General features: G+C 39.3%; 1 protein-coding gene across 2 annotated transcripts in view; it reads right to left on the reverse strand.

The window, feature by feature from the left end:
- SRGAP1 (SLIT-ROBO Rho GTPase activating protein 1) overlaps positions 1-26860 on the reverse strand; it is a 146843-nt gene that overhangs the window by 34258 nt on the left and 85725 nt on the right. Inside the window, exons 5-12 of one of the 2 annotated variants that reach the window (XM_032106146.1) lie at positions 18426-18608; positions 17909-18037; positions 10551-10772; positions 9691-9792; positions 7859-8056; positions 7655-7739; positions 3383-3410; positions 928-1030 (exon numbers count right to left, since the gene is read on the reverse strand). In XM_032106146.1, the coding sequence (XP_031962037.1) occupies positions 928-1030; positions 3383-3410; positions 7655-7739; positions 7859-8056; positions 9691-9792; positions 10551-10772; positions 17909-18037; positions 18426-18608 (1050 nt within the window). Of the gene's footprint in view, positions 1-385; positions 420-927; positions 1031-3382; positions 3411-7654; positions 7740-7858; positions 8057-9690; positions 9793-10550; positions 10773-17908; positions 18038-18425; positions 18609-26860 lie in introns of both variants that reach the window. The other variant, XM_032106147.1, reaches the window with a different exon arrangement.

Below are 26860 nucleotides of genomic sequence, written 5' to 3' on the forward strand. Positions count from 1 at the left end.
CTAGCTATACTGAAGAAGAAAAAAATAAATCTCTGTAACATTCAAACCCAATTCACAGAGCTTGCAGTCAAGAATTTTATTCATTGCATTTATAAATGTAATTTCACCATTTTTAAAGATTTCTTTCCTGTAGCTGTGTCAGCTAGCGTCCAGAGGCACTAATTGTGATGGGCTGGTGCTTGAAAATGAGTAAGAAAATATCCATCATTTAAGACTACAATCCCTCCAGAGCTCTGCTCTGGTTTAGTTTTGCCTGCTATATTTGTACACTCATTTCTTAATGCAAACTTCTCCCTCCAGGTCTTTGAAAGAACTGATTTTGAGCCAGGCATGAATGCAACCCGAGAGCCAGGCAGAGCTGGTTCTCTTGTCACCAGAACTATACCTGATGTCTTGTGTGAGAGTTCCTTCGGCCTCGGCTAGAAGCATTATTAGAAATAAAAGTATGAGAAAGAAGAAGATAGTAAATACAGCAAAGATACAAGACCCAGAATAGCGGTGATCACAATTTCACACAATATAATAAATTCCTAAAGTCATAGGAAATCAAAATCTGGATATCAAACCCAGGGAAGTACTGCTTGTCCATAGACTTTGAACACTGAAAGTAATGAAAATAACAAGCAGGAAACTGTGGTAAATTGTGGGATGCACCACTACATCCTATCTTCTACATGAAGCTAAGTTTCCTCTTAAAAGCACGCTGCCAATACTATTCCTACTTGATTAACAAAACTGTAGGGAGGCTAATGTGAGAAACAAATCCCCGTCTTTCCCTTTGACTTCAGGAAGTATTATATTGATCAACCGGGAAAGAAGAGCCCCAGGACAGACTTAAACATAATGATCTGCCTCAGCTTTTGTGAGCTGGTGACCATTATAGTAAGAAGCGTTGAGATCAGCCACTGGGGTGGCTGGTGCCAGTACCTTGATGAACGACTCCAAATCACCATTAAACAACTTAGCACTATACTGTGATCGGGGTCTGGCCTTCCTGTGTTTCTGGGGCTTAGGGGGAAGATTTGGAGGCCTAAGGGAAGGGAATATGATTACTGAGCAAGGTAGAATTAAGTCACGCAATAAAATGAAATGTCTGTAAGCTCATGGCAAAACAACAGAACACTGTAAAGGGAGCAACAAACACAGCACTTATCAAAAAAAGGCTTTTCATCAAATATAAGTGTAACACTGATTAAAGAGTGGAGAACTGCCCCATTAAAAATGCATTACTTACGGATAAATAATGACATTCTTTATGAATGCCTGTTTTGCAGTTTTACCATATAAATTTATTCCAAACACTGCACAATCAGAATGGCTTTTTTTGTTGTGGTCATGCATAAAATGTGCAGAAACCACTGAAATTCATCCTGCCAGCCATGGCAGAACACAGACCACTCCAAGCACCTCTTATCAAGCAGAAAAGTTGCTTCATGCTGGAGAAGCTTCAAATGCAAATTAAAGCTGCTCAGCACACTCCTAAGATGCTTCAAAACCAAACTGACTGCATTTTCAACCAGAGCCAGGAAGGTTAAACAGCTTTAGCTTTGCACATCCAACCACCAACAACTTCACACACAAAAAAACCCACCTTGCTAATTAGCTAATGGAATTAAAGGTATACCAACTTGAACAAATAAGTAAAACCAGCATAACATAAAAAGAAGCATTGGAAGAACACACAAAACTTTGGTCTGCAAAATTTTACCTAGTGTGTTATACCTGTGATGACTACAGCTGAAAGAGATTATAGGAAGTAAATGCTGTTTGTTCTCTAGGTCACAAACTCCTTCGTGAATGTCATGCCAACAGCTTTCTTAGTTCCCATGCACTAGCAGTTTCTATAGGGTTTTTTGGAATTAGCAAAAATTCAAATGTTTTTGGGGGATCAATAAGGCATAGAGCATTCAACAGTGGGACTTCAGTCTGAGTACTATCTGCTATTTTAAACTCATCTTTAAATATATCCTCTTCCCGCCTACAATTTAACTTTGACCTTGAAGAACATTTCTGTTTGCATGTCTCACAGTCTTACAGGAAATGTAACTGAACCTTGGGGCAACAGGCAGGGCCCAGCCAAAGCCCAGGAACTGGTGCTGAGTAACAGATGGGCAGGCTCTACTCCTCAGAGTATCTTTCTCTAAGTGACCAGCTGTGAGGAGATACGAGGTAAGATGGCTTCACTGCTCCCCCAATTTACTAAGGTAAAATCATTGCCTAAATCCACCATCTTCTTTCAGCTGTTTACACAGCAGGGAACTTAGGATGATGTGAGCCTGATGAGTCGCCTGCTTTGGAGTCAAGAAAGGAGGTTTTTCTCATTAGACATAAACTTGTTGATTTCCACGCATTCCTGGAATGGTAACATCTGGAGGCAGAGTTAAACATACAGTTGTCAGAATTAATGTCAGCAACTGGGAAGAATGCTCTGATTTGTTACCACTTTTCAACTGAGGTCATATAAGAAAACTAGTTGAGCAAGTCCAACTTTACAGAGCTAGAAAAGAACATGGGAGTGGTGGGAGAAAATCTGGTGTAAAGTCTGTAGAGATGTCCCGGGAACATTGGGACCAGGCAAGGTGGTTCTTGAAGGCATTGGGCAAGGATGTATTGCACGGAAAGGGAAGAGCGAGACCAGGAAAGTTGGGCTGAATGTTCCTGCTTTACCAGGACACACTGCCTGTAGCAGTGACACATACAAGTGGCAGCTGCAAATCCAAGCAGTTGCCACTGCCCCCCTCCTAGTCTCTGGGGGCTGCAGAGCTTATCCAGGTTTATATCTGGAGGCAGCTTCAAAGGTGTGGCATTACACAACTGAAAAAGTACGTGCAGCACAAAGCTGGGAGATCCAACACTGAATCCCTTCTCTTCTGTGGATATACAGAGCCATTTAAGCACGGAACATATGGATGCTGGGGGAGGCAGGTATTTGTGTCCAGAGCTAGGTTATCAAAGATACAGCCCACTGCCCAAACTGATCTTCCTACCAGGTTCTTTTAAACTGTGTATCCTGAACAAGGGAATTACAGACTATGAGGGGCAAGGTATCTCTTGACAACTGAAAAATATTTCTTTTCTAGCACCGAAGTGCCCCCTGCAACTTCCAAATCTGATGTGTGATTCACAAAGATTTTTAAGGATCTCCCAGCTTGTCCCACCCTTGACACTGGCCAAAGCAGCTCACAAGAATGAGGAAGATCAACAGTCTGGTCCTTTACTCATCAGCATGCTGAAACAGAAATGCTGAATGTTAAAACACACAGGATCTATACATAATTTACGTATCAACAGCAACAACCCTTACGAAGTTGTTCTAAAATTTGTAAATTCTAGGATTTTACCTACTTTTAAGTCTAAACGAAGTCAGATAAAAATATCTTACCTTGTTGTCATGTATTCAGCCCTGTGACCTAGAAAGTTCAATAAACAGGAAACAATGATTTGTAGGTTTTAGGTTGAAATTTTTGTATCTAAATTACACTTAGCAAATTATTTTTAGTCCTAACTTTCATGCTACCAGCAAAAGATACACAACTATACAGCAAACAGGGCAGTGTAGTTATCTACTATCTCCACAGTTCCATTTAAAATACAAACAAAACCCATGTTGCGGAACAACTTTTAAGAAGCCTGCCCACAAATAAAGAGCCACTTGATACTGTAAGTAATTTCAAGTAAAATTCCAAACAATGTCTATTGTTGGTGCTCATATGTTTCAGTGGCTAAATCAGTATGGAAATAGAGCTGTGCCAAGATTAGATTACATCTCCCCCTGCGCCTTGTGCCTAAACCTGTTCAGTGCTGAAAATACAGAGCTCTAGACATAAGTAGTTATAGAAAGACTTCCTACTCTCTTTTCTCTGTGTACTGCAGGAAAAAAGTACAACACTATCACTGAGAAACACCACAGGGCACTGCAGGGAATTGTAAAGAAGCAAATATCATATTCCAGAAAGGCTCCTTTGCAGATCAGCATACCAGTAAGTCAGGCATGCCTGACTCATCATAATGAAAAACAAAATAATGAAACAGGACAAAGATCATGGTATGGTAAGTTCCAATGAGCCAAACATTGCCAAAGGGAAATTGTGCGCTATTAATTTATTAAAAATCTTTGAACATGTCAGTAAAATACTGGATAAAGAAGAATCAGTTCAATTAATTTACTTAGGCTTTCAAAGGCTACTGATAACTTTCATCACAGGAGGTGACTTAAAGCAATTAAACAGCCATAGATATAGTGGCAAAATATTCTCACTGATCAAAAACCAGTGAAGAAAAGGGAAACCCAGTGGACTTGAAATGGTCTTTCTTCATCATGGCAGAAAATGTAACAGCCTTGCCATTAGGACCATTTATGCAATCCATCCGGCAGTTACTAATGTCTTGAGAGATCACAGCAGCTAAGGAGGCAGAGCACTGTGCAGATCACTGAAATACTTTTGTATCGAATCCTGACAAAACTATGAAAATCTTCAAAGGGGTTAAGTGACATGCAGTGCAAACAAAATTCACTATTAACATGTTCAAGTAAGGTATTAGGGAAGAATTAAACACCTATACCAGTGAACAGAACTATGGATACAAACTTTGAAAATCACTCTGAGCTTCACTTGGGCTAGGTCTAAGTACACGTCTCAGTTCGAAAGTGACACCAAAACAGCTTGTTAGATTCCAGGACTCAGGAGTAACAGTGATATGAAAACCACAGTATTATGTGCCAATATTCAGATGCACGCTAAGTACTGCACAGTATTGACGACCCTAGTCTGAAAATGTATTTTCCAGTACCAGAAGAGTGTGGATCCCCTGAAAGTGGCACAAAGAAGCAGCTCTGGGAAAAATCTCTGACATTAAGGCATGTGAATCTTGTTGGCATCTATTTTAGATAGGGGAAAAAGAGAGATCAAAGAAGAGTATGAAAAATAACCTATAACAGAAAAGGAGTAAGCCAAGGACTTCTCCCTACTCAGGTTACCAAGGGAAATTCACTGACACTAAGAATCCCAATAATAAATGGTAGTAAAACAGAAGATGTTACAAATGCTGTGCCTGGGGGATTTTAAACACATCTTTGATATATAACAGTTTAGGGCAAAAGGTGTCTGGGTCTTAGGGGCAATTTCTTCTACAACTCCTTGTTTCCTTTCCTGCACTTCTCTTTTCTTTGTTAATTTCTTCCTTCAATAGAGGAGCCTTTGGATCAGGATTAATATGAACATGAGTGTGCTTCCTATGTTTAGTATCAATTTCATTTGAGTGTTTCTTATTTACTTTCCAAGTCTGTAGATGCAGATTCAGCACAGAGCACTTCATCTGTCTTTCCTGTGCAGATCATGAATATGTATCTGCTGTGTCCATAAACAGCAAGACTGTAGTAGGCAGGTGATGAACCAGAATAGAAGCCCAATGTTGTTAACATTATGGACACCAGATGGGAGCCTGGATCGATCCAGCCTATATCCTTACACCGTAGAGTAGCAAGAAAGGGTGCCAAAGGAAAACCTGCAGCTGATACAATGCTCTCCTTCTCCCCCCAGTCTCCCTAGCTTTATTTAACACAGCACACTGTGTTATTTGTCTAGTCTTGTTGACATGAAAGTTTCCAGAAAAGGCAGTTTGAGGGGAGCAGTTCACTTCCTACAAATTCATTTTTATATTAGCAGTAACATTCATAATTCCACTGTAATTCAATCCTTTTAATCCTCCCCATTCAAGAAACTTTCAGAATCCAGGTCCTCTGTCCCAGGCATGGGGATTTTAATGTAGGACATGCCTCAGCTGAAGGGGGTACTTGAATTTTTTAACCGATAAACATGATGGCTTTCACACCAAATACCAGCTTTGAATGTAAATGTGTGTGTTTGGGGTACTATTTGTATGCGCCGTGCTATGGTGATGGGACAACAAATACGTGCAAAACCACTGTGGCCAACACAGATTAACTACGTGGGGGTTACAGCTGGTGTGTAGAAGGGAACTCTTCAAACAGAATAGTCCAAGCATGCCCCAGCATGGCAGAATGGCCCAGAGCCTAATGGCAATTTATCACTTAGGTCACCCTGCTGAGAAGTTTTTCTTTAGGTTTCCTTTCAAAGAATTCTTTCCTTACTTTTTTCCAACATGGTTAATGCAGCAGATTCTGTTGCCTTTTGTTTCCCCTTTCACTTTATTTTTCCAAATATATTTTCAATGAGCTTCCAGGAGAAAAATGTCCTCTTTTTTTTGACTAAAGTCAGCTGCACACTTTTTTGTGCAAATAAACTGCTCACCATACACATTCAAAATAAAAATCTATTGAATGAAAACTTTCATGAGAAAGAAGATAACACAGGTAGCTGTCTAAAAACAGCTACCATCTTCTACAGTTCAGTTTTGAAAGAAAATGCTGCTTATATGCTACCCCCAACCTCAGTCATTCCCTGGACAGGGGCTTCGTTTGGGTTATAGCCACTGAACTGCTAATAGCTGTTTAGGCACCTCCATGGGATTTGTGCACCTGGGCTTTTGTATTTAAACCAAGAAGAGATGTGATTAACAACAGATACTTGGCAGTAAAAAGAAAATAAGTTGACACATCTTTTAGAGACATTCCTTTAGCAAACAGGTTTTCTTTCTTGAGTCTAAACTTTAAGTTGGAGTCTCTAACCTCCAGGAGAGAATTTTTACTCTTTGTGGTGTAATCTCACTTCTTCTCAAGTCTGTTCCACTCTGTGTCTAGTCCTCAAGGTTTGTACTGCAATTCCCCTTTTCCCTTTTGGTGCATGAGGAAGTGTCTGCTGGGAGGGCTGGTAAGAGACAGGCCGGAACTGTGCATAGTGTGCGATTCATTACTGCCTTAATTCAGCTTTACTTCATTTGATCTTTACTTCTGCTGACTTGCTTTAGATTTTAAGATGTGCTTTTAAAAACTGTGGAGAGTGTTCAGGACAACGGATAATCCTCTGCTATTGTAATTTGTAATGCAATAATTTTATGTGCAATAATGATAATCAACAGGTATAGAGCGATTAATGAAGTTTTCATTCATTTAAGTTTACAAAATGCAAATACTTTGTAAAAAATAACACTAGATTAAGTCTATAAGAAACCTACTACTGACATCAGTGAGGTCAGGATTTCACCTTTTACCTTTGATAAATGCTCCACTGAGTTGTTAGGCTGCAAGAAGGACATTAGTGTCCATGTGTTAGAAATGCTGCACTAGTGAGTCCACTGTACAAGATGCATCCTGGATAATTCTACGTGCTTTAAAAAGATCACTCTCTCTCAAGTCTTTAAAAAAAACCTCAAGCCAACAGAAATTGTTAGGATGTAGGAACAGTACATTTGTCACAGCTCTTAAATCAACCTGCACTGACTGTGTCGCTCTCCTTTCAGACATGAGATTTTTCATTCAATAGCTCTGTCACCAGATAGAGTCACTTGTCTAAACATCTGTGCAGTGGAAGTAAGTATGTGTTGAAGAAGAAAAATCAATTTATTGTGTGTACTCTTACCACTGCACTGAAACTGTGACTGGTAAAAATCAAACCTATGCTTACAGGACAATTAAGCCTTAAGTTTTGTAATTCTTTTCCTGCATATCTTTAGCATTTCAGTGGCTTCACTGTATAGCTTGGAAACACTTTTCAGTTTACTGTGTGACATTTACCTTCTCCAAGTGTCCTCTGCAGCAAGTCATGTTTTGCTTGAAGTTTTGTGATGAGATTGCTACCTTCCAGATATTCTCTGAATTTCTGTAGAGATGCAGATGAATCTATTACTATGCATGACACATAAATTCCAGGAACTTCTGGATAATGTTTACTTCAGGTGTTTGGTCTGTATCACACGAATGAGGAAGTAACCAACATACCATGAAATAGAATTGCTCTGTTTCCTGCTGGTTTGCTCTTCTTTTTGCAATGCTAGGCTTACTTAGGTATGTCTCAGAGACTGTTGACTTCACAGACTCTGTTGAGCGACTGTGCTGGAAACACTCTGACACATCATAATCTTCAATGGTGACCATATCTTGTATTGTCTGCAGGGTAGCCTCTGTTGTTTTCTTAACCTGGTATTAAAAAGCACGATTTGCCAAATGCAACATGAATATATATAGGAACAGCTTAGAAGGGAAACTCATTACTCGCAGTAATTCTCTGGCACACTCCCCCAAACAAACTGGTGTGCAAAAGTGAAAAGTTAGATGTGCTATAACAGATATCTATGTAACAGGTTTCCTGTCTAGTTCTCTGCTTTACCATGGTCTAACCCACAAACACAGATGTACTCTTGTGTTGGCTTTGTAGTGAATCAAGCATTTGTTTGAAATTAAAATTGAAATGTGACATGATTTGGTTATGGTCCCTAATCTGGGAGGCAATAGAGATGATGCACTACTCTGGAGGGTCAGCTCTCCTAAATGTGGTCAATGTGTTATACTGAATATGTACATCCAGGGATTTGGATCTGGCCAGAACAACATCATCCTCCAAGAAAACAATCTGTGACCCTGTACGGTGCAGCGCTATGATGAGGGGCATGGGGATGTTTAGACTGCAGAGGTGGACAGCGAGGGCTCGAGAAAGAACAATTTACACCAGACTCCCAGCCTTTCCTGTGACCTATGCAGCACCACTACTCATAGTGGAAACCCAGGCATGGATGCTGTGGATGAGAGATGCAGTTTCCACAGTGCAATAAAGTAACTGGCAAGATTCACAAGGATGTGATTTACTTCCCGGTTCTGCTTCAGATGGAGTCTCTATTAGGGTCGACCAAATCATGGACACTTCTACACACAACTCCAATGGGGGCAAATATTCCTTCCATGCCTGTCAAACGTTATTTCTGCCCCATGCCCTTCACTTCACTGAAAGAAATAATCTTTCCTCTTCTGTCTTTGTTACCTTGAGAGACTTTCTGAATGCAAGCGGTTGTTTCTTTTTTAAAGATGACTGTACATGTCTCACGGATATTAATATTTTGTTCTAGACATTCAACATACAAACTACAATGAGAAAAACTGGCATCCTGGAAACTTACCAGTAAAGTACATGAAGAAGTTAAATTATTTCTATGTTTTCTTTTAAAAATAGATTCTCATTTAAACTGAAGGACTTTAACATTGTCTTAACTGTGATAAAAGTGAATTTTATTTCCACTGCCAGAGCAGGGGAAAGAGAACAGCATTGTTTATTCCATATTTTACAAAAATATGCGCTTTATTTTGCTGTTCCCGTCACAGGCATTCATTAGTCATGTTTATGAATAGCTGTAGCTGAGAGCATAAGAGATCTTGAGTCAGCTACCACAAAAGACAGTTCAAATTCCTTTGTACTACAGAAGTAGCAAGTTGAGGACTGGACAGAGGGTGGCCACAGAAGACAGTAACTGTCCTCAGTGGCCTTCTGTCACAAGAATTTAAAAATATGTGTTCTAACAAGTTTACACGGAAGCATCTGCAAAACGCAGAACTCAGTAATGTGAATGTATGGAGAAGTAAAAGACAAAGTTTTCAAACCTCTGTAAAGCAGGTGAGGATATATCTTAGCATATTTGCCCGTATTTGATTTTTAAAATTAAAACCACTTATACAGATTGGAGCCACTTCAGGGTCATTTACAAGCTTTTGGCAAGGTAGAAAACACTGCACCTTCCTGAAAATTATGTTCAATGCTTAGCCCTTGCAGACATAGGTCTTACCTCCTCATTTTCAATTTTGAGTGTAGCCAATCGTGACTGTAGTTGTTGATATCTAAGCATAAGCTCTGCTTGCACAGGTTGCTGGGCAGTGACCTGGCAAACCTAACGAAGAATCAAAAAGAGCTGTAAGATGCAAGTAATTTAAAAAAACAGTCAATAGTCTTTGGTTGTTCTTCTTAAAACTAGGTGAATTCCTACCAAAGCTATTAAAACTTAATAAAACAGACAATAAAATGTGCCCATCTAAATTTAAAGTATTTATATGTTACAAGGTGTGGAAGTATGTACTACAAGCACAACCTTTTTCTATGTCTGCTTTTTGTTGCTTTTGTATCACACAGAAATGCAAACCCCAAAGTAACTTTCAGAAAAAAAGATGTACATGGGTGATTTTGAATTCTGCTTTGCTACTGGGCTTTGGTATAGCAGAACAGGGCACAGCTGTACCAGTATGCCTGAAATCTCCAGATGATAAAATGAGGGAAGAAGAAGGGGAAAAGGCTGCCTTGCAGCATGAATTATTTGGAGCGGCTCTGCAGCTGCTCTCAAATCGCACCCACAAACTCTGAGTGATGCAGGTAGTAAAGACATAAAGTCACTGCTTACACTAGTGCTGGACTGAGCACAGGTTGGCCAGCAAATTTATACCAATGTCATTATGAGTGATACTGAATAAAATGACACGTAACAGTTTTTACATGAGAACTTTGAAGAAACAGACAGTGCTGCAAGTTTTGCAGAATGTTATTGCTGATCTTTTGGGTAGCTTTTACCAGGCTCTTTGTTAAAGGGAATAAATTCTCTATCCTGGTATACAGAAACAGTCACTATGGGGATACTTATCTTATCAGTGTACAGACCTCATCACCCATATGAGATTGGAACTCAAATTTCATTGGTGGACAAAAAGCAGTGGGGTACATTTCCATGAATCTCTGCTTGTCACTGCGTGGCTCCAAGCTGTCAACTGCATTTTCAATGATGTCTAATCCCTCATGCCTGGAAGTTTCAAGGTTATACTCTGCAGACAGGTATGTTCTTAGGGCTCTGTTCAGACTAGCGTGGTATCCAAGATCACAACACTAAAAAAACAACAAACAGAAAAGACAACAAATTTAAAAGGAGGAACACCATTCCAATATCTCAATCCTGAAACTGTCACTAAAATTTTCTGTCCTGAAATTTTTCTATCTTTGAAATATTTAACAAAATATCTTCTAAATTAAAACACACTACTGGGGTCAAGACAGTAAGTAGTATCCTCATTCTGTTGCAAAGATTAATGGACAGTTTTAGAAAAGAGATCAAGTGTACATGTGTGACAGTTTGCTTATCAGACAGAAGAGCAGGCACTGTATTTATATCAAAAAAAGTCTAGGACTACACACACAAGTGGGCTTTTCAGTATCAATAGCATGTGTAAGCCTTAAATCACCTATTTAAACCCACCCTGGTATAACTATCATCTAAGTTAATGACAGCACCAAAGTGGACTTGAAGCAATTCCCGCTTACCATGCCTGTGCCCAAACAAAAACATCCACAAATACCTTGAGCTTTTTGATGCAACAGGAATGGTTTAACATCTTTTCCACTGATGGTGAAAATGTATTTAATGTACACCTTATTTCCCATGCTCATACAGAGCCAGCAATGTACATCATGCTACTAAACGCAGAAAGTCATAACTTATGTCCTTTTTTTTTCTATGAAATGGAATGTAATTGAAACCTAATTGGTAAAACATAAAGTTGTGTTTGTTCTTGAATTTTAAACATCCTCAGTTCCCATTATTAATGTTTGATTAATATTTTAGAGAACAGCTAAGTATTTTTAAAATGTCACAGCAGTGGCACATCAATTGAATGTTTCCCTACATTGTACAGTAAATACCCTCAGTTTCTCCTCAGTGAGCCTCCAGGTAAGGGGAGATGTCACCTCAATAGTGGCACATCAGTTTGCTAAGAGTTGCACACAAAGCAGTGCTCTTTATTCAAATGGGTGAGATTTTCCCCCATCAGAGGCCACTGCCTGGCTAGAGCAGTCAGAGCAGTCTGCTTTAGAGCATCCCTCAGTCCCCAGCCACTCCCCTTGGGTGCCCACCCACAGCCTGAAGTCATCCATCCCTGCAGGACTCACAAGGTAACTATGGAGTTGGGTGAAGAAGCAACTTGAACTCAGCCCACTGTATGCTATATGCATATATACACCTTTTATATCAGTACTTCCCTCACAAGTGTTACAAACACCACAGGACTGATAGGATCACATTCCTCTCCTCTTATTTGAAAAAGGAGAGAAAGAGAGAGGGAGACAGGCATTGAGTTGTACACGCTACATGGGAAAGAGCTTTCAACCTATTTACTGTACCAAAACCCGTGTATAGAAAGGAATGAAACTCTTCACGTATGAGTAGAAGGGAACGAAAGACTTCACACCTTGACTTAGGTATGGTAATGACTACTGATGAAGCTGCTCTCTGAAATCTAACAGAGAGCTGTTTTATTCACAACAGAGCTTCCAGAAAGACTAAGTTTTCACTCCTAGCAAGTACTCCTGGTAGTGACTGCAGATGGGACAGTGGCTCTCCAAAAAACCAGATGATGAACCATTCAAATAAAATGAAAAAGATGTCGTGTTCAATCAAACACACAGATGTTAACCTCACTCTTTTGCATTTATAAAATGGAAATTTGTGTTACACTTACTGAAACAGCCACTCAACTTTTATACTGAAGTGCATCCATATTTCAAAGAACACCAGCCTCAAAAATATTGTTTCTAAAAGGAAAAGTCTCTTGGTGTTTTTCTCTTGTTCTATGTCAAATCAGATCTCATATTTAATTCACTATCTTGGATGAAAAAGACAGACTAAGAGTACTGATAAGAAAGTGAATTGGGACAGCTGTTTTATTTCATGTGCATTAGTTTCAGAGAGACCTCATGGAAGATTAAACTGAAAAGGAATTAAAAATAGAGGGCAATGCCAGGTTTAACATTGCCAACTACCCATGTGTTATAAAACTACAGCCTGAATTCTGGCTCTACTGGATTAATCTGAGTATCACAAGAAAGCTTATTGATTTACAATTAGAGCTGTGTGGGTTTCTGATGCAGCTTTTTTGCAAGCTGGAATATAAGATTGCAGCCTTTATGCTGTGACATAACTTCATTGTTTAACCCTTAATCCACACAGTCACACGATCATCTTTGGCAAGTGGTGACAGCTGAACAAGGCAACAAATACGGCCTCTCGGACAAGAAGAGGATTTTTCAAATGAAGCAGAATATCCTGCCAGGCTAAGGCATTTTCTTGTAATGCCAATGCCAATGCCAGCAGAGAAAACAAAAATTAAATGCAGATCCTGAACTAATGCCTTATCACATGTACCTCTTTGAATGGAATTAAAAACATCTGAATTTGAAATTTTGCTTCAATTACTCATGTAAAAATAGAATTGGTATGAGGGAAGTTATTTTTTAAAAGCAAAACTAAACACTCAGCCATCACAACTCTTAATTCTGCCAGACCATAGCCCACTTTCCCCAAAATCTGGAGACACAGATCATAACTGGGAAACATCTGTCATAGTATCAACTCGTGGCTACCCAGAAAGAAATGCATTGTTTTAATCTGCTGAAAAGATGGTTTAGAAAAGAGAGTTGTCTAGAACAGGGATAGCACTTTTGGTATTTGTTCATTACTGAGGCCAGAAGTTTAAGGTATTGCCACTAAACTGCCACCCTGACCAACCACATTTTCTCTCATCATGCTTGGAAAAATCAATCATCAGCCTTTTTGGTGCTGCAAAAAAGTACTACATGTATGCAGATACACATGCACACACGCACACATATTTACAGGATTTTCAGGAAAAATCTGTAGATCTGTGGAAATACTTGTACAGTTCAAGTGAGCAACCACACTTAGCCAAAATAAATACGAGTCTCAGAGGTTCACTAGTCAGCACACCGAGGGTACAGCCTGGGTGGTTATCTACCTATGGATCTGCTATCTATCTATGGGCTAGAGAGGTGAGATGTCACTTGGTGCAGTAAGACATGACGATGAAAAATAAGAGAATGAAGTCACAGACTATGAGTTTGTTTGCATTTCGGGATTCATGAAGACTTTTGATTGGGCAAAGTGGAGGGAGATGAGGGATGCATTTGGGATATGTGTGAAAAATTAATTTTGTAATTTGCATTTTATTCTTATTTGGAATTAAATCTGAAGCAGTCTCAAGAGCATTTACTGCCTTTATTGTACCCCAGAGTATATTTAGGCTTGAACAAAACAAACTGCAGTGCTTAGCACAGAGCTTCAACCAAACCAAGCTGCTCTTATTTCATTTAATTTTGTTTCAGGAATAGTAATAAAATTCTAATGTCAATGGAGAGAGGAATTCATAAAAAAAGCCTTAACCTCTGAATAAGTCACTTTCTAAGTATTCTGTTACACAGACATCCACATTCAAATCAAAGGGATCTGGCTGTACATATCATATTTATGAGGACTTACATAATAAAGATCAAAAGTGCACACACTTTACCCTGGTTTTAAATTTGGTTTTACGAATGATTAATAAAGAACCTTTACATAATGAATTAAGTTCACAATAGCTAAATGTTCCTTAACTTCTTAACGATCCAAAGCATGCAAACTGATATTAGACATTCAAAAACTCCTCTTTAAGAAAGACCAACACATTAATATTTTATTTATTTCAGCAAGAGAACTACAGGGAAGTTGTTTTGATTACTATTTCCTAGTATTTACCTTCAGATCATATAAATTGAGTAAGATGGTAAGTTTTCAGACAGTAAGTCTCAAAAAAGCTCCTTATCTTCCTCTTATACTCACGTAAATTTAATGAACGTAAATGAGTAAAAGTATGTGCCATATGGACAGATGCTGGCACTAACAGCCAGATTAGCAGCAGTGTGTAGCCTGTCGTTCCTCTGAAACTCAAAATCTTAAAAAGAAATTCTATATACTAGGTAAAGCTTATTTAATTCAGCTAATCTTTACTGTTTTTTACAGATACAAATAAAGAAAATAACTAATTCTGTCCTCCACTTGAACTAGATCCCACTCTAGTCAGCAGAGAAGAAATATTTAACAGAAAGCTCAAATTCCTCTAGCACAATATGAAGAGGACAGAAATACACTGTGCATATCAAATCCTGTTTATCTCTCTGCTTCTTTGCAAATGTTAGTCTCATCCCTCAGCTCACTAAATGCATTAAATCATCCAGCTAAGACTCCAGCAATATTTTTATATTGCTTTTATCACAAGAGCTTCAAATGAGCAACACATCGTAATTTTAAGTCAGAAGCCCTGAGCTCTGTTAATGAAATGACGGAGTTGAACAGTTCAGACTGAGTTCAGATGGGAACTGTAATTTAGGATTTTCCATATAAGCCTCATATATGGAAAAAGCAGTGAAGTCCAAATGAAAAACAGGCAGGGTTTCTTTTGGTAAAAACAAGTAGTTCCACTATCCTCCCCAACCTTGTTAGAAAAAAATTTATTGAACTGTTTACTACATTATTTCATGTATTTATCCCATTTTTATCAGACCTATTTTTCACTAACATAAGAAAACATTGCATTTCATTTATGGGCAACACCAACAGCTTGGGGAGATCTAAATTCCTTCCATGTTAACTGGAAGCTGGACACAGAGGAGAGGTAATCTCCTTCTGTACAGGCAATGAGAGAGAGTTCAGGGAAGCACAGAAGTCAGGCAGGAAAACAGGGACAAAATAGAAAGGGCAAACAATGAAATCGCCACCAGCTCTGAAAACTCCAAATTGTCCCACGACATTAACAGATTTACAAAATGAGGTAGTCTGGACTGTTGCAACATATGGCCACTGGGAAGCATGTCTCACATTCCAATGATATAACTCTAAAACCTTGCCAAGACTCTTGCATTTACAGAAAGAGTTTCCTTTGTCAAGTGGCAAACACTCTGTCTAAATACCAATGCTTTCACAGCATATTCTGATTAAATACAAATGTCTGAAAGACACTTCATTTAAACGAGCTCACAATTGGATTACATTTGAAGCAAATTCTGGTTGGACATGTTTACAGTCTACTCTTACAAAACAGTGATGCAAAGGGCAGCTAGACTTTCCATTTAAATTCCTTAGGGAAGAGTAATTTCTCAAGCCATTTCGCCAAAAGAATGTTATTATGTACATTGGTCCATGGCTTTCAAAAAGACAGAGCAGATACAATTTTTCGGCATTACTAAATATTGTAGAATGTATATTTTTGTTAAAAACTAGCAGTTAGAAGGCTCTAGTCTTCATGGTTGTGTAAATACCTTTACATACACTAACTCCAATGAGTGTTGTCTCTGTGTGTGTATGGACAGAAAGCTTCACATCTCCTCCCATCACAACTCTTTGTAAAGCTCCAGGCTTGTGGTTCCTCCCCTCAGTTTTCACTGCTACAGAAACCTCTGTGGGCATCACCGAAGTGGATAAGAATCAAATGCATTTTCCAACCTGGTAAAGTTTTGACCAAGTAGAAACACATACTGGACACATTCTCTGAGAAATGTGAATTCTGAAAGGGAAGGCAGGAGAGGTGACAAAATGAGCATCTTTCCAGCTTCCGAAGGGGTGAGGGGGCTGGGAACAAAAATGAAGAGACCTTTCTTTCCTTCCTTCCAGCATCCGAGAAGAACTCATGAAGTTCACACATATGAGACATGCCCTAACTAGAGATGAAAAATTTGTTATCCTTTAAGCAGTAGCAGGAAAATCATCTGTTAGGTAGGGTCAACCTCTCACTTGGGGGGTACCCCAGCAGGTACACTGCTTGTCCTTAGTTTTCTGCCCTCATCATCCACCTATAGATCCTGGTAAATGCTTTCATTGCCTGGACAGCCTAGATGGGTGGAGCAGGTTGTACAAGTGGATGGATGCAGATTAGACAGGGACAGGCCACAGGCAGAATAAACCAGAAGAAATCAGAAGAAAACATGCAATAGCAACCAGGAAAGGAATAAAAGAGGTGTTGAGATAGAGACAGAAAAAAATACTGAAAACACAAAAAATATTCATTGCCATCTTTTATAGGAAAGCAAGAAAGGAATGAAGCAAAACCATTTGAAAGGGAAAAGTTATAACAAAATCAGGCAAGATTTTACAAATTACAGAAAAACTAGAAATGACAAAGAAACTGTCTATCAGTATTCAGATGACATATAATAAAACACGTACATGCAGCTATTTTAGTCCATTAATCTCAAGAAAGCATTTTTCCCTTTCTCTGTGAAGCTTTGCTTCTCCAGTCAGTGGAAATGAGAAGGCACTTGTCAAATTCTGTATTAATTTATTCCATATTAGAAACCAGAGCTGTATATGAATGTTGTTTACTACTGTAAGTAATGTATGTTACTGTAGCAGTAGCAAGCATATTCGAATACCTAGGATTTCAAACGGGTCACAGAGGCATACCCACTAAGCTATTTAACCCTACACTGCTAGTGAATGAATGTTCTGGGGCTTGTGTTTGCTGTCTCTGTATTTTCTCTATCACATATAAAGTCAGCTTACAAAGAGGGTGGGATGCGTTAGACTGCAGGATGCTCCCTCCGCATCGTGTAAAAATGTCAGTCATACAGGTTATGGAGACTAAATGCTGGCACAAGTCAACATTAGTGTATAACCTCGTTCTTCTAGGATGTTCTCATACAAACAACTTACTGAAAATGAGTAACACGTGTGTCGACAGCATAGAGTACAGGATTGACTGTGTCTGTTCTTCAAACTACATGAGGTAAGAATAAGAAGCCACCGTATATATGATTCAATGACTAAAGGAATGAAACCAAAGAATTTTGAAAACATGGAAGAAATTCCTTCTTGAGAATTAAATACCACTAGATGACCACTTAAGAAGTTTATCTTGTAAAAAATATTTATATCCCAGAAATTGTACGTAATGGAAATGTCATATTTTCTATTGACACATGAGGAGCAAACACAATGTTCTAACTTTAAGGAATGGGTTCACCATCTTATTGGAACTTTATTTTGTGAAACACAAAGTTAAAGGGAAAAACTTCTGATGATATCATACATTATTATAAATAGTAAGCAGGCAATCCATATGGCTAATGTATTCCCTTTAAAACTGAGGAAAAGTATTATTCTTGAACAGAATAAACATAAAAACAAATGTGCCAATACTTACATCGATTAAATCCGAAAGGTCGTGAATATAATACTTGAAAACAGAAGCATTAGTTGCTTCAAGGGTGAGCAGGTACTCATTACGGGCCTTAATAGACTTCAGCTTGTTTTCAGAATATTTTGCTTGACGCTAGGAAAGACATTGCATATTAATGTGTTTTAATTACTTCATTTTTGGTATGCAGCAAAAATGGTAACAATTCAAGCACACATTCCTAGTAACAAGAAAGAATCTTAATTTCCAGCCTGTTATACATACAACAAATATAATACAAGTGAAAACTTAGTATTTTGTTTCAAATGTGACAAACTATACAGTAGGAATTACACTGGGAATAAAGTATTCCCCTCTCTGAAATGCAATTAGGTCAAGTTATCTATAAACCACTGCTAGTTTGTTATGTGTACCTTGCTTAATTTTATTTTCCAGCTGGATTTCTCTGTCTAATATCATGCCAAAGAATGTCAGAAATGCACTGAATTTATTTCAAATGAAGCTAAATAAAAGGAATATTTACTTTTTCCTTCATTTTTTCAATCTTTTTCACAGAGCTCCGTCTCTGGTGCCTTTCTTCTAGTCGAATATGAAAAACAGGGTCTCCTGACCTCCCAATCTGTTTTTCTTCCTGCTTCTCTGCCTCCTTCAGTTTGCTTTCTGCACTGATGCTCTCTGCATGATACATGTGGTATGTTTTCATGACCTGGAAAAGACAAGAGTCAAAGGAAAGTTGGAGAAAATGAAAATATAAAGGTATCTACAGAAAAACCAGACGGTCTTCGAGCAAAATATTGTCTTATAAACATGGATCTTGGGTAAGTTTCTTTGCCAATGGAGATTGAGGCCTTTCGATTGCATTTTTCTATTCTGATTTATTTAACAGTATTTCAAATAGGGATTTTTTCCTTCATTTCTCTGATAGGAAAGAGCAAAAATCATTCTTATTAAATTTCAGGATTCTTGTCTTCAAGTGAAAATCTAAAATAATGAACAACAAAACTAAATCTGTATCACTACCAAATCTATCTGATATACAATTATCTTCTGGGCTAAGTAACAGCTTGGCTGTGGATATTAAGTGTTTGAAAGCAGAAGGATCCCTTCAGCACTGAGGAAAGGGGAAGGAAGGAGAGGCAAGGGGAATCTTTGGCCTTGGAGGTAGCTGGATGGCTGCCCATGGCCTGGAAAGAAGTATCTGCCAACTGCGCAGCCAGAAGACTGGCCCTGATGTAAAATCAGATGAGAGCTGAAGAAGGAGCTGCCTGATAGATAAATTGTGAAAATGTTTTCCCCATAGACCCAAAGTTATCTTTCCTTTACACACGTGCTGAGCCTGCAGATGAGAGAGCTTTTGTTGCCAGTATGCAAATACATGCTTGCACAGACCACAAAGAGGGAAAGGGACTGGTTTAGCCCAGTCATCCCTTCTTCAAGCAAGAAAAACCTCTGCCTGAATGCAGTGTAGTGGACAGCAACCAGTCACAACCCCCCCACCCCTACCTCTGCTGGGGAGGGCTGTCTCTGTCCACTTCCAGCAAAGGAAGCGCCATTCTGCCTTCTCCAGTCTTGTTGTTGTTGTTTGTTTCTTTGTGTTGATGTCTTAAGTTTAGAGCACTGAACAAAGCAGGAAGGCATCCTCAGGCAGCCAGAGGCCTCCACTCTTCTTCTCAAGGGTGCCAGAGCTCTCGCCCACAGATATTATATTTGGGTGGAGGCCATGCAAACCATTCACATCTCCAAAGGACACAGGCAGGGAGGAATCAAACCAGCTGCTTGTGTGACCCATGGAGGAGAGAGACTGTTTTGGGAAGCTGCCTTGAAACATTCCCTTGGGAGAGCGTACTTTTTGTTACTGAGTAGTTAGGCTAGCCTTAGGAGTATCCATAGAGTGGCAAAACAGGGGAGACTACAGCTAGATACTGCAAATTCACTGCAGCATGTCTTAGCATGGATCAACACAAACCAACTGCATGCCATGCCAGTGGGTGGCTGAATTGATGTGTATTTCAACTCCTGTGTAACAGAAAGACAGACACTTTCAGAGAGCTGCAATTTTGCATAGCCATGTATGTTTTACACCATAACTGTGTATACCACTACTTAAGACGGATGCCACCAATATTAAAAATGAAACAGGCAACTCTTCACCAACTTCCTGTAGTAAGGTAAAACAGTTGGAGACAAGCAGTAAAAAGTGGCCCTGTTTTTATTTGAAGAAATGTATATTTACAGCTCTGTGGTGAAAAAAACCACACTGCCTGGAGCAAGACTTAGTGTTATTGCTGCTGCTCCTTTGTAGCACACTGTGCTCCAAGGCCTGAGCTGAGTGCAGAGCTCCCTGCCCAAACAGTGTCTACACCCGCTGGGAACAGCTGCTGCCCCACCAGCTCACATCTGCACAGATGAGGCAGAAAAAATCCCCAGAGATGAAGGAAGGTGGGTTAGAAAGAGAAGGCAAGCCCACAGAGCTGAGGCTGCAAGGTTCCCAGTTTAACCAAATAGCGTGTTCAGTCTCCTATATCCTGCACTGTTCCAAAGGCACTCCTAAAGCTGTCGATAACCAGTACCCAGGGAGCTTAACTCATACAGCCACAACTCATAGAGCCACATGGAAGCAAAAGAATTACTGCAAAGAGAAGAAACGGACTTTTTAAAGAAATGGTTTATATAATAAAACAGAGAAGCACAGAAAGTGATATGGCTCTTATTAAAAATAATGGAGAAAGGAAATTAAAAGCAAGGTTGTGCCCTTTTCTTTTGGCCTTTCTATCCAATTCTTTTAAGTGTTTCTTTACATAAGGCTAGGGGTGTTTCCTTTTGTTTTTTATCATTTTTTCTGTGTCATCTCTAGAAACTTTTTAGTTGGTGGGACACGGCTAACTCATGTGTCTTACCACCTAGAAAAGTTATTTTCTTTTGTACTCTGCTTGCAGAGGGAACTATGGACCCTGATGAAATTAATCCAAGAATTCTCCAAGAGCTGGCTGATGTCATCACAAAACCTCTCAATTTTTGAGCAGTCTTGGGTATCAGTGAAGTTCAGGATGACTGGAAGCTGCTGAACATTGCCCCAGTTTTCAAAAAGGGCAAGACAGAGGACCCTGGAAACTACAGACCTGTCCACCTCACTTCAGTGCCTGGTAAAGCTATGAAGATTATTCTGGGAGCTACTGAGTAACAACTGAAAGACAATGCAGTCACTGGTCATAAGCAGCATGGCTTCATGAGAGGGAAGTCCTGTTGACCAAGGGAAACCAGTTGATGTAATCTTCTTGGATTTCAGTAGATCTTTCAATACTGTCTCTCAGAGTATCCTGGACAAAATGTCCAGCACACAGCTGGAAAAACACCATGTGATGGATGAGCAATGGGCACAGTTACAGTGAATGGGGTAACATCAGACTGGTGACCTTCATTAGAGGCGTTCCACAAGGCTCCATCCTTGGTCCTGTGCTCTTCAACATCTTCATTAATGACTTGGACTCAGGACTGGAAGGGATGCTAAGGAAGTTGACAAGTGATACAAAACTGGGAGGAGCTGCTGACTCCCACCAAGGCAAGGAGGCCCTGCAGAGAGAGCTTGACAAACTAAGCGAACTGGGCAATCACCAACCTCATTAAGTCCAACAAAGGAAAGCTGCTGGACTCTGCACCTGGGATGGGGCAACCCTGGATGTATGGACAGACTGGGGAATGAGAAGCTGGAGAGCAGTGCCATGGAAAGGCACCAGGAGGCCCTGGTCAAGGGAAAGTTGAATATGTGTCAGGAGGGCCACCTGTGTCCTGGGGTGCATCAGGCACAGCATTGCCAGCCAGGAAAGAGAGAGAGGATGGGCTCACCTTGAGTACTGTGTGCAGTTTTGGGAGCCACAATACAAAAAGGATATAAAGCTATTGGAGAGTGCCCAAAGGAGGGCAACAAAGATGGTGAAGGGACTTGAGGGGAAGCCATATGAGGAGCAGCCGAGGTCACTTGGTCTGTTCACCCTGGAGAAGAAGAGACTGAGGGGAGACCTCATTGCAGTCTGCAACTTCTTTGTGAGGGACAGAGGAGGGGCAGACACTGATCTCTTCTCTGTGGTGACCAGTGACAGGTCCTGAGGGAATGGCCTGAAGTTGTCAGGGGAAGTTTAAGCTGGATATTAGAAAAAGGTTCTTCACCGTGAGGGTGGTTGGGCACTGGAACAGACTCCCAAGGGAAGTGGTCACAGCATCAAGCCTAAGTTCAAGAAGCATTTGGACAACACTCTCAGGCACACAATGTCACTCTTGGGAATGGTGCTGTGCAGGGCCAGGAGCTGGACTCAATGATCCTTGTGGGTCCATTCCAACTCAGCATATTCTGTGATTCTGCGACAAATAATATCTGAGAGTTTTCTAACTGCATCTCAAAGCGCCTAAGAGGTGAAACAAGGATTCATTCTGCTTGCCAAAAGCAGTAAGCACTGAAGTTTTTTAAACTATTTTTCTGAAGGCCTAGCAGACTAGGCAAAAATGTCCTTCTGCAGAGGCTGACACTTCAGCTTGCCTCCTTGTTGGAAGCAGCACTTCTTGAAGGAGTAGAAATGTATCGCTACCTGTTCTCACCAATGTCTCCACACCGACTCCACTAGCTTCACATCACTGAGGAGTATTTCTTCCTCTCACTGCTTGCTTATAGCACATGCTACCAAATCCAGACTGTCTCACTCTACACTGATTGAAAGGCAAGTTTTGCGGGAGAACTACATGGAACTCATAGTCTTTGTGGGGAACTAAGATGTCTACTTGAAACCCATGTTCTCAAAACAAACTCTGCACAAGTTCTTGGCACAAATGGTTTCCTAAATAACTTTTAAATAAATATTATTATTCCTAAATAATTATAATAAATTCTAAAAAGAAGCCCTCTCTCTGTATTCACGGGACTGGACATCAGTCAGTCAGTCCTACCCAAGCCTCACTGGCTTAGGAATCAATACAGACTCTGTACAGAGCAGTGACCAGCCTAAGCATGTGACTCCTGTCCAGTTTGTTACGTTGACAGCACTGCTTAACTCATGCACTAGTGAAATCATTATTTTGCAAGCCTCTGAGGAAAACTTTTTCATGATTTTTCAGCCTTTTTCATGATGTGTCAATGCTTTTTTAAGAGCTGATATTGCAGCAGCTGAACTTAATTTGAAAAGTGTTAGAGAGACACGTATGGAAAAATAAATGGGAACAAGCTAGGGACCAGGCTTCCAAGTATTTCAGTGCATACTTCCTCAACAAATTAGCTTAGAATTTGCATGCTAAACTGCATATATTATTCTTTCCCTTAGCACTATGCCATCTTTTTGCCTTGGAGTTTTAAAGACTCTTAGATGTTGTCAAACATAGTAACAGGCTTTCCTAAATCCTACAAATAGACTTACTGTATGAAAAGTTCTGAGCATCGTAGGCCTCTGATCTGTGAACATGCAACAGATTCATAGATCTGTTATTCAAACTACGAATAATTTCATGAAACAAGCAATAATGCTTCTCAAATGTCCACCAAACTGTTGAACTGACAGACCATCCTGTGAGAGTATCCATCACTGAACTGACTTTAATTAGTCTCCAAAGTGCTTATTGATCAGCCATCAAGTATGCATTGACAAAAGAGAGCATGCTGAACTGCCATCATGACATTTACTGCATTTCTCCACTGTACCAAACCAGCATTGTTAAATGCATATTAGTACCTTCCTAAAATTAAATATTGAGTTTATCTCCTATTAATTTAGCAGGTTTATTTTGCTGATCCAGTGATGTAAAATATAGATTTCTGTCAGGTGACTGTGTCAGACTACAAGCAGATGAAAAAGATTATGCTACCCTAACCATGTACTCTCACATTTGTAGGTGACAGACTGTTCACTTAGTAGTATAAACATCTCAATTTTTGTGCCAAAGTTTCACCATCATTCGTAAGAGCTCAGCAAATAGGCTTAAGGCAGAAGATAGTATTTATCACAGGGAAGGGCACATTTGAGTACATCCTTAGATAACTATTTTATTTAAACCCACAGTTGTTATCTAGGAAAATCCATCAACAAGACAGTAATTAGTGCTGTACTTCTGTGGGCTATAAGAAAAGAATATTCCCATAGCAAGGGACTGGCTTTCCTTTACTACATGCATACTTCTTTTCTAGAAAACTTCTCAAGCCAAGGGAAGACTGAAAGCTACAGAGTTAAAATATATTGGAATTACTGTGTTAACATGTACTTTATTTTTATAATAAAAGTGCATAATTAAGAGCTTTTTCATAGTGTTTCTCAGGAAATAGGAATTTCCTGGAACAGTAGCTCATCCCTGGTGTAATTACCATGTTTGAATTGTTATAGAATTGTTGCTGCTAAGCTGTGAGTTCTTATCAGAAGGTGGAGTCATAAGGGTTTTATTAAATTGTGTTAGTTAGTGCTCTGCACAAGAAATAAGTAAAATCTTATGCCAGTTTTACCACACCAGTGGCCTCTAGCAGTAAAGCAGGCTCAGTATGAGCTGTTGTCAGCATCCTGTTCACTCACTTTCAAGCCGAACTCTGATGTGGTTTTAGGAATTGTCATTTACTGATATTCTTATCAATACAGGATTACTGATTTCACCTTCTCAGATCTCTGACGTGCTACAGTAAACTGAACTTTTTTTAAAGAGAATTCAGATTCTGTGTTATTTCAGCAAAGAAAAAAAGAAAATCTGGCAGCAACCACCTTGAGAAATTAAACAGCCAAGATTTTTGAAGAGTAAGATAAATCAATGGAAGATGCAAGTGGCACAGAAACCCTTCTTTTTTAACATCCAAGTTGCTTTGGACTGCCCCTAGTTTTTCATTTTTCTGAGAGCTTTACATTTGCATTGCTTGTGAAATGTGTGATGCCAGTAGGATTAATTTGAAAAGCCACGTGGGAGACATGAAGATATACTTCTATGATGTGCATCACTTTTCTCCACCATTTGCCCTCAGTCTTATTACGGGAACAGCTCTGTATTTTTAACACACTTGTGACCTCCCTGACTTCTTTAGAGGACATTTATGAGTATGTCATGACCCCTAAATAAGTCCAGTGGAGACCTCTCTCCAATACAAGAAAAGAGTCTGCCTACCTTCTGTTCCCTATCATTCCCCATCACACAGGTACTATTGTTATATACAATATATACAGTACTTGATCTGACAAGGCAAGGTATTTTAGCTTCCCAGAGAGTGGAAGAAGAGTTTGACTGGGGAGTTTTCTCTGTTGCAAAGATGATCTATTGCAAAGTCAATAATCAGTTGTCTCTTTAAATCAACACGTAAGAAGATTTCTAAATCAGGCGGTTCACCAAAAACAACAACCCAAACATCATACAGATTTCCGTGTGACCAACTTTTCTTCCTGTAAATGCCAGGAAAAACTCCTGTGACCCTACACAACTAACCGAGCTCCCCTTTCCCCATCCCCCCCTCACTCAAAAGATACACCTCATTGTAGTTTCTATAGCTTATATTCTTATGTAAAGCACAGGACTGATTACTAGCCTGCACTGGCTGAAAGTGTAGTAAGGAGAGGAGTGCAGCTGCTGGGATGGTGCAGACCTGAAAATACCAACTGGCTGGCACAGCCACAGAGAAACCAGGCATAGTTGTAAGTACTTGCCAGTCACAATTTACTGAGCTTGCAAAGATACAGAATGAAGCCTAGCTATTCAATTGTTTTTAGCATGATGTTTTCAGTCATAATTTTAAAATCTGTGCATAGAATTGAAAATATAGAGTTTAAAAATGCATTTTTATTAGTCATAAAACATGTAGAAAACATATGTAATGTAACATTTAAAAATCTTTACATAAAAGAGATGGAAAATTAAAAACTATGGCTTCCCTTACAAAAATTCTGATTATTCCAGCAAAATAAGCCTGCTTTGTCCACAGTTCTAAGAACATCTGAAGTTGTGGTTCACCTGCTTCTATTCTTATTTTTTCAACAATCCTGTACATGATGAATAGTTTTAATGAGGATGGCACAAGCCAAAGGCTTTAATTTACAGACCTTTCTTGTAAGATAAGGAATGATGATAAGAAATAACCAGATTATTAAACCTTCTTCATACATATTAAAAGCTCTGATACTTGCCCCTCACCCAAAGGCTTTACAGGTATTTAAATTCCAGTATGATTTCACATTTTAAGTTATACTTCATGAAGGCATCTTTCCTTTCAAAAAAACAGAACTAAGTAGTAGGGAGAGACTTCAGTATTAGTATATTGCTCACAGATTTGAAATTAATTTGCTTTTTTTTGGACACAAAGATTTAACTCACAGTACTAAGACTGAATTCTTTTTCTTTTACTTTTTCCCCTCTATAAATCATGGGGCAAACAAGAAGATGACGTCTCATTTTTGTAAGTGACTGAGAAATGTAGCTGCTGGAGATTAAAATTGTTGATACTTGTTTCGATAAGGGCACTATGATCTTATTCTGCACACAGTAAATGTCACACAGAATTAAAAACCTGTGCATGAGGTTCCCAACTGTCTAGATACTGTTCTATCTTTATGTACATGAGCAGATATAATACACAGACATGGTGATGACCATTCTAAACATGCAAGCAGTGAAACAGATGCTACTCTGCACAATATTATCACTTTATTATGTGTGGGCTTTATTTAGCTAAATGTGGACATGTATAGCTGACCAAGCCCTTTGCAATCAATGAAAAGCTGGACAATGAAGTTAACAGTACAGATCACTTAATCTCAAGCAGATTCTTGCATTTGATTAAAGGGGTCTCACCTCCCCATATTAGATTTCCAGGGACTTTACCTGGAACCCAGATGGCATGCTAAGATATTTGTATCTACAATGCAGATGTCTGCAAATCAGGTGAAGTAAATTCCATCCAAAGAGACCATCTCGCAGCAGTAGCCTGACTCAAATTGTGGACAAATTCAGAATTTTTAT

Source organism: Corvus moneduloides, chromosome 4 (genome assembly GCF_009650955.1).
Source record: "Corvus moneduloides isolate bCorMon1 chromosome 4, bCorMon1.pri, whole genome shotgun sequence".
Classification (NCBI taxonomy): domain Eukaryota; kingdom Metazoa; phylum Chordata; class Aves; order Passeriformes; family Corvidae; genus Corvus; species Corvus moneduloides.